This window comes from Rutidosis leptorrhynchoides, chromosome 1, assembly GCF_046630445.1.
Source record: "Rutidosis leptorrhynchoides isolate AG116_Rl617_1_P2 chromosome 1, CSIRO_AGI_Rlap_v1, whole genome shotgun sequence".
Lineage (NCBI taxonomy): Eukaryota > Viridiplantae > Streptophyta > Magnoliopsida > Asterales > Asteraceae > Rutidosis > Rutidosis leptorrhynchoides.
In genome coordinates, this window is record NC_092333.1 from 88,315,582 (window position 1) to 88,325,310 (window position 9,729).

At 29.0% G+C, this 9,729-nt stretch overlaps 1 protein-coding gene across 1 annotated transcript; it reads left to right on the plus strand.

The window, feature by feature from the left end:
• Nucleotides 1-836: 836 nt before the first annotated feature.
• On the plus strand, nucleotides 837-4,192 carry LOC139886535 (uncharacterized). The gene is made up of 3 exons (XM_071870376.1): nucleotides 837-932; nucleotides 990-1,572; nucleotides 4,155-4,192. Exons 1-3 carry the CDS (start codon nucleotides 837-839, stop codon nucleotides 4,190-4,192), a joined length of 717 nt encoding a protein of 238 aa, XP_071726477.1.
• Nucleotides 4,193-9,729: the final 5,537 nt, after the last annotated feature.

Sequence of the window (9,729 nt, forward strand, 5' to 3'; positions counted from 1 at the left end):
CAAACTCTTCTTTATCATCCGGTGATAAAGAAAAAGGATGATACCAAGGCTCATGAAAGTAACCATGAAGCTGTTAAGGTTAACGAGCCTGAAGGTATAGCTATTAAAAATCCATATGAGGTTCTTAACGACCTTAAAGACCTTAACGAAGTTGATAGTATAGGTGTTGATATAGCAGAAGATGGCGAAGAGGATAATGTGGGTATGTCTCTTAAACTTGTGGATGAGGAAAGTGATATTGAAGTTAATGATGATGAGACATCCATGTTTATGGGGCAGCAAACTGAACGGGGCAAGCACCCTAGGAAAGATGGTTCCAATGATTAGTTTCACGATGTGGAATATTAGGGGTTTGAATCGACACCCTAGACAAAAGGAGATTCAAGATATTGTTAATAATAATGATTTATGCTTATGTGCGGTCCTGGAAACTCATGTTAATATCTCGAAACTTTAAGCAATTTGTTCGAATGTCTTCCCTATGTGGAGTTAGGTCTCGAATCAACAGGTTTGTAATTATGGAACTCGCATTATTCTTTGGTTGGAATCCCAATGTGGTAAACGTCATGGTGCTAAATATGACGCATCAAGTAATTCATTGTTTGGAGAAAGTGATAAATGGTAGTGTTCAGTCATTTGTGTCTATTGTTTATGCGGACAACTACTATATTACTCGTCATATGTTATGGAGTGATTTAATCATGCATAAGGGATTCGTGGGTAATTACCCATGGATTATCATGGGAGATTTTAATGTTGCGCTGGATCCCGATGATTCTACTACTAGTAGCTCTCGTGTTACTATTGCCATGAGGGAATTTTGAGAATGTGTAGAAATGCTCAGAATGAGTGATGTTAATCATTCAGTTGTTCGTTATACTTGGAACCAAAGTTCGCAATCAATGGATGGTATGCTCAAAAAGATCGATCGGGTTATGGCTAATGATAACTTTATTGATGTGTATGGTAATGCTTTTGCTATATTCTAGCCATATGGTGTTTCGGATCATTGCCCGGTTGTTTTAAAGTTTCCCAATTCCGGCCAAACGCATCACAAACCGTTTAAGTTTGGTAATTTTATTGTACATAAAGAAGGTTTTGCTGATGTTGTTTTAAAGGGGTGGCGTAGAGTTGTTGTGGGTCATAAGATGTTTCAAGTGGTGAAGAAACTTAGGTGGCTAAAGAAACCACTTCGTAAGTTAATGTGGCAGAATGGTAATCTTCACAATCGTGTGATTAAGCTTAAAACCGAGCTTGATGAGGCTCAAACTGCTTTGGATCGATGTCCTTTTTCTGTCGAGCTTAGGGAAGATGCTAGTTGTTTGTTGCGGGCTTACAATGAAGCAGTTTTAGATGAAGAAAGATATCTAAAACAAAAGACAAAGATTGAGTGGTTGCGTGTCGGTGATAACAATAGTCGATACTTTTATAAAATTGTGAAAGGAAAGGTACATAGAAGTCGTATTATTGCAATTGAAAATGCCCAAGGAGTAATGGTAGAAGATGATGCTATTACTAATGTGTTTGTTGAGCATTTCACTCAGTTTCTTGGTATTACCTCTGATCACGCAGGTATTCATATTCCTGATTCTCTTTTTACTAAGAAACTAAGTTATGATAAAGCTTGTCTAATGACCCGTCCTAATCCATCTGGACGAATACATTACAATTGATTACATCGCGAGGTACTTGACCTCTATATGATACATTTTACAATCATTGCATTCGTTTTTAAGACAAACTTTCTTTACATTGAAGGTTGACGACATGCATACCATTTCATAATATATCTAACTATAATTGACTTAATAATAATCTTGATAAACTCAACGACTCGAATGCAACGTCTTTTGAAATATGTCATGAATGACTCCAAGTAATAGCTCTAAAATGAGCAAATGCACAGCGGAAGATTTCTTTCGTACCTGAGAATAAACATGCTTTCAAGTGTCAACCAAAAGGTTGGTGAGTTCATTAGTTTATCATAAATAATCATTTTATAATTTTAATAGACCACAAGATTTCATATTTCCATTTCTCATAAACATACGTCCCATGCATAGAGACAAAAATCATTCATATGGATTGAACACCTGGTAACCGACATTAACAAGATGCATATAAGAATATCGCTTATCATTCTGGGAAATCTTTCGGACATGATAAAAACAACATCGAAGTACTAAAGCATCCGGTACTTTGGATGGGGTTCGTCGGGCCCATAGATCTATCTTTAGGATTCGCGTCAATTAGGCGTGCACTAATTCTCAAAATTAGTGATGTTCCCTAATTCTTAGGCTACCAAGCTAAAAGGGGCATATTCGGCTTCGATCATTCAACCATATAATTTAGTTTCGATTACTTGTATCTATTTCGTAAAACATTTATAAAAATTGCGCATGTATTCTCAGCCCAAAAATATAAAGGGTAAAAAGGCAAATGAAACTCACCATAATGTATTTTGTAGTAAAAATACATATAACAATATTGAACAACTGAACAATGCAGGGTTGGCCTCTGATTCACGAACCTATACCATTTGTATATATATATATATATATATATATATATATATTAAAACATATAATCGTACTGAACAAAATTTATTATATCCTAATTTATATATTATATATATGTTTAATTTGTGTATATATTCAAAATGATTAATATTTATATAGGTATTTTAATATATCCATATTTATATATATAATTGTTTAGTGTTATATGTAAAAATCAATACTTTGTTATATATAAGTATTTATATAAATAATATTAATATGTTTGATATGTAGTTATATAAACTATTAATATAATTACAATATATGTATTAAGTATATTTTAGGTACAAAATATTTATCTGTAACAAAAATGATAGTTTCGATAGATAATAATAACTTGTATTGTTTTTATAATAACAATAATAATCCTAATAATAATCATAATAATAATAGTAGTACTAAAATGATAAATTAATAATGATAATAACATTAATAATACTTATAGTAATAATAATGATAATTGTTATAACACTTATTATGATACTAATAATATATTTTTTTTGTAATACTTATAATAACAATAATAATAATAATAATAATAATAATAATAATAATAATAATAATAATAATAATAATAATAATAATAATAATATCAATAACTATAGTAATAACACTAATAATAATAATAATAATAATAATAATAATAATAATAATAATAATAATAATAATAATAATAATAATAATAATAATAATAATAATAATAATAATAATAATTATTATAATACTAGTGATAATTAATATACTTAGTAGTAATAACATTAATTAATAATCAATCATAATAATAACAATAACAATAATAATAATAATAATAATAATAATAATAATAATAATAATAATAATAATAATAATAATAATAATAATAATAATAATAAATATAAATATAACTTATTAAAAGAAGTATACCTTCAAATAAGCTTTTTATAAAAAAAATAGCCTCAAGCGAGGCTCGAACCCAAGACCACTCGCTAACCCGAACCAACACACGACCACTCGACCATTTCTTTTTTTCTGAATTAAATCGTATCCTAATATACATAATCCGTTTATTTTTCTGATTCCTTTCTTCACCCTCTTCATCATAGTTACGATTGCCAGAACTCAAATAATCGTATTAGTAATATATACAGGTTTGTCTAGTATTTGAATTCAAAACAGAATCATTCGTTTGTTGAGCTTGTGGGGAAAAAAAATCAAATGCAGCAGATACTGGACTCGCTAAAGAGAGTTTGAACTCGATGTTTGATTTTAAAATTTAGGCTGTTTGAAACTAGGATCATAAAACGAGAAAGGTTTTAAATGATCTATAGAAACTTCATGAAATATCAATTTCAACATAATCAATTTGTAAAACCTCAATTTGATTCAAGAACACAGGTTTGACCTTTTTGAATTAAAACTTTGACTTCAAAATTACCAGTCGATATGAAGAATTGGGATTTGAGAGTTTACAGAAAGTTTGAATGAAAGATTTCTAACAAGACTGAAATTTTAGATTTTTGTAGTTTGATTCAAACTAGAGCTTTTAAAAAAAATAACAAGAACATGGGTGTTCATCGGTTTTTTTATAAATTTTGATTGATTTTTCATGAATTGCAGTGGATACCTTATACTGGATGATTGAGAGTGATATATAAACGATTGTGGTGTAATTAGAAAGAAAATCTATATGCTTTGTGGAGTTATCCAGGTCGACAGAGAATCAAATACAAACATAATTATATATAAAAAATAAAAATAAAAAGATGAATGAGACCTTCAACTGATTTTGGATACTTCTGTGACTTAATTCAATTCGGAATCAGGATTAGAGATAGGATAAATAAAGTGATCGTGATGTGTAACAGATTGGGTTATTCAGATATATATATATATATATATATATATATATATATATATATATATATATATATATATATATATATATATATATATATATATATATATATATATATATATATATATGTTCTAGTTTATTTTTATTTGATATAATATTTAATATTATTAATAATAATACATAAAAATACTAATAATATTCATCTTTATAATATTTATAATATTATTACTGATTCTTATTATATATATATATATATATATATATATATATATATATATATATATATATATATATATATATATATATATATATATAACGGCTTATATATATCTGATTATATTTATCTATATTTATATTCTTATTTGTATATCCCTTTTATTTATATATTTATATTTATAGATTATAGTTAATCTTAGTAATAATGATATAATAATAATAATAATAATACTATTGATAATGATAATAATTACTATAAATTATATAACAACAATAATACTGATTACAATAATATTAATAATAATACTATATCAATTTATATATATTAAATTTAATTTTGTAATTACATTTAATATTACAATTTATTAGTTATGTATTAACATACTATTAATATTTAATATTTATATATCACCATATATATATTAATAATAAAAATCTGTTTAATGATATTATTGATAATATTGCTTAATAATAATAATACTAGTATTGATAATAGTATTAATATAATAATTATATTCAACTTGTAATTAAGTTTACTATATTTTCATTTATTATATACTACCTATCAATTACATAATTTATTGCATCTTTAGTATTTATTATATATATATATATATATATATATATATATACATATATATATATATATATATATGTATATATATATATATGTATATATATATATATATGTATATATATATATATGTATATATATATATATATTACATATCTATTTATACAGCGATGTTCGTGAATCGTCGGGAATAGTCACAAGGAAATTGCGTATATGAAAACAGTTCAAAATTTTCGAGACTCAACATTATAGACTTTGCTTATCATGTCGAAACCATATAAAGATTAAGTTTAAATTTGATCGAAAATTTCCGGGTCATCACAGTACCTACCCGTTAAAGAAATTTCGTCCCGAAATTTGAGTGTGATTGTCATGGTTAACCGTAAATATGTTTTCATGACGAATATGAGTTGATAAGATAGAATTTTATTACTGTTGAGTAATATGGATAAGATAATTCGATTACTCTAAGAGTACGAATGAAGCTATCACTAAATAGTGAAATGAGAAAGACATGTTTCATCATAACTTTTGACTAGTCATGGTTGAATTCCGGAATTCAAAGGATTTAAAGAAAATCTTCGAAATCTGAAAGATTTGATTTTTCGGCGAATAAGGAAATTAAGATCTCTCTAATTAAATACGGTGATCTGCCTCGATTACTCTGTCTGATATTCCCATTATGAATTAAACTCTTCCGTTCCATTATTCTCACCATTCCTACACTTTCTTTCTTAGTTCATACATCCAAAAGATTGTGAAAATGCTTAAACCATTTTTGATCCTTGTCCTTATGCTTACTATCGCAATAATCATTCTCCTCTTCCAACTTCCACCGGAGGAATCTGTTTTCTTCTACTTCGCCCTTGGAGTTATAGTGTCTTTAGGTTGCGATAAACATTGATATACACGGTTTGTAATTTATGTGTTGTTATCAGGCTTTATATTCTCCCTTATATTTCGAAGTCCCTGCTTCCGTCTTCTATAATCATTGTCATTCACAGTTAATGCTCTCTCTTATTTGCTGCGATTTATACCCCCTTTCTATTTCGGAGCTTCATGCTTTTGTTTTCTTTTCGTAAGTAATAGTCCAGAATTTGTAGATATGGAGTTTCGAATTATCATATTATACAAGGTAGAAAGGAAAGGTAGTAGCACGATTTGATTTGTCAAATTACCAGAATATACGGAAAAGACCGAATCATCAAGAAAATATTTTCTTGATATTTTTGAGGTTAAATAGAATACTAGAGTCGTCTAACATGACACATGATGACGTTATGGTCTGTGAATCATCACGTTTCATTAGAAACTCAGCATGACTTACTGTAATATAATCACGTTGATCAAGTGTCATTATATTATACTAATTCATGCATCAATTTCTTTACATTTCTCCAGAATTCATTCATAAATTAAACTTAGATTTTACAGAAGTTTCCAATATATTGAAACACAGGAAGCACGAAGAGGTATATAATTTCGGACGAGAATATTTATGAAAATATCCTCAGAAATATCGAAGATATTTATGATGATATTTTGGAATTTCCAAGTTCGAAGGTTGATGAAGAAAATTTTCCACAAGATTTAATATGAGTATAGAGCAAGGTTTTCTCTAAAGATTTCATTGGATACAGAATTATCTGGATTCTTTGAATATAGGGTATGGTCCTTGTATTTGTCCTTGGTCTCCTTCGTGGTTAGCTCAATCCGTTTTCCAGTTCCAACTTTTCTGAGCTTTTTCAACATACTATTCTTTATTATCAAACTTTCGACGATTAATGTCATTTACGGTTGCCCACAGTTTCTGCTGCTTCATTCAGCTTTTTCAAAGTTCAATGTATTGATTCGTAGGCTGGGTGCTTTTCAAAATTTCAGAATTGAAGATCGTAATTCTAATTTCAGAATTGAAGATCGTAATTCTAGGAGATAATTGTTATATGTACACATATAACTATTGATGTAGAAAGGCTACGAGATTCGAAATACTGATTGTTAATTTCTCGGTAACTGGTATGGCAATTCTCGTTATAAGAAGGATAATGATTTTTTGGAAAGTCAAAGATCAACGAAGTTGTTGGTAAGTTTACTGTTAATGTGGTGAGATATAAACGGTTCCCCGGTAACAATAAAAGAGCATGCATATATATCAAGGTTATAATAAGGTTGTTTCGAACAAAAAGTCGAAGTTGACTTGCTGGAGCTGTGACAAAATTGGTTAATTTGAAAAGGAATTGCATAGTTATTTTCGGAAATAATAACGCCAAAGGAGCTAGCATAGATATGTGTTAAATGTTTACTCAGTTTTCGAGAGTTTTCAGGTGCATAACTATATACATAAATCTTTCCTTCCGTAGATGAAGTGATGTTGGTTCATCCTCTCGGTTGAGGTGTTTTCAAGAATCATGAAAGGTTTGAATGTAGATTGTAATCGTCGAGATACAAATGAGGTTTAAGATGAAATCAAGTGGCAAACTTGAAGAGATGTTTAGTTTCATATGTTATAATCAATATTTTAATTCATTTTAATTGTCCAATGTTATTAGTCCACAGTCAATAGTCCACAGTTAACAGTCCAATAATTCATATATAGTTTAATATATAATATTCGAATTAATTAATACGTATCGTGACCCGTATACGTCTCAGACTCGATCACAACTCAAAGTATATATATTATTGTAGAATCAACCTCAACCCTGTATAGCTAACTCTAGCATTACTGCATATAGAGTGTCTATGGTTATTCCAAATAATATATATATATATATATATATATATATATATATATATATATATATATATATATATATATATATATATATATATATATATATATATATATATATATATATATATATATATGCGTCGATATGATATGTCAAAACCTTGTATACGTGTCCCGATATTTAAAGTGCGTAAAATAAATAACAGAAATTAAATGACGATAAATAAAATTGCGAGAATATAAATTGCGATAATTAAAATGCGATAAATAAATTGCGATAAATAAAAGGTAATACGGAATTAACAGTTAGCTAGGAACAGTTAGCTAGGAACAGTTAGCGTGGATTCTTAACAAAATTTCTCATAGTTAATTTGTTTGTTTCTAACAAATTTTATTTTGTCCAATATTTTCTTCATTATGCCACTTGTTAGATTATGATAAATCCAAATCCAAATATGAATTTGAATAAAAATGGTTATTCTGCGATGAACAGATACATATATCTGTGGATGTAAGTAGGATAGTAAATGACTGTTGAATCAGCTTCGACGAATGTACAGTGTAACTTATTAAGGTGAAATCTAAATATTCCTCGGGTATTACCTACCCGTTAAAATATTTTCACCATTAACAGTTTTTACAAAAGAATTTTTAATTACAATCTTCATGAAAACATATATACATATATATTTTCTTCAGATGTAATTATGGATTTAATGAGTTAATATAATATTAATCTCACCTGATTTTCGGTTGGAACTGGAATGAATAATCTCCAAAACTTTAGAGATTACATAATCGCCATGTCGAACGAAGATAAATGATGTAGAATGAAGATAAATGATGTAGAACGATTCGTAGAACGATGATTATACTCGAGGTACAGAATGAGATGTTGAGGCATGGGATGCGGATGTTGCTGTTGATGGTGGTGATGGTACTATTGGTGCCGGTGATGTTGCTGAAGCTGGTAAATTTTGCACCATATTCTCCAAATTGATTATTCGAGCACGAAGTTCGTTGACTTCTTCTATTATTCCAGGATGATTGTCGGTCAGGACGAGCAGATGAATAAGGTTTAAAATTGTGGATAGAATATAATCGTGTCAAACTACTCTGGAAATGAGGCTAAAAATGGTGTTTCAGATAGGTTCTCCGGTAAGTGCTTCAGGTTCATCACCAAGAGGTAAATTCGGTTGGTGAAAAGGATCGCCTTCTTCGCGTCTCCATTGATTAAATCGACTACTAACCCATCAGATGAATTGGGGATGGCTGATTGATTGATTCATTCTGGTGACACCGCTTTCGGAGCTTAGGTGAATATCCATGTCGGAATAGCTGTCGGAATAACTATCGGAATAGCTATCGAAATCTGAGGGACTCGAACTGGTGGAGGAATTCATCTCGTACGATCAGATGAAGGATTTTTTTATAAGAAATAGATTATAGGATGTAGATTAGTACCCTGCAATACATAATTTATATATGCATATATAATACTAAAATCCCATAAGTTACGGAGGAATCTACGGAAGCCGTCAGGCAAAGGTAACAATAACAGATACGCTAAGATATAAATTTTGTCTATACACTATTCATGCAATCAATGCAGTAAGATATGTCTAGACTAAGAATGATAAGTAGGTAATTTCCTAAGGATGATAAGTATATAATTTTCGACACGAAATGATAAGCAAAACTTTTGACATGCAGACACGGTCGAAGTCCAGACTCACTAATGCATCTAAACAACTATCAGTTAGACACACTAATGCAAGACCGGGTTCGCTAAGACCACCGCTTTGATACCAACTCT

Coding starts and splice junctions, on each gene's coding strand:
- LOC139886535 (XM_071870376.1), top strand. CDS start 837: ATGCTCAGAATGAGTGATGTTAATCATTCAGTTGTTCGTTATACTTGG. Junction 933..989: donor TGCTCAAAAAGATCGATCGG/GTTATGGCTAAT, acceptor GCTATATTCTAG/CCATATGGTGTTTCGGATCA. Junction 1,573..4,154: donor TATTACCTCTGATCACGCAG/GTATTCATATTC, acceptor CATGAATTGCAG/TGGATACCTTATACTGGATG.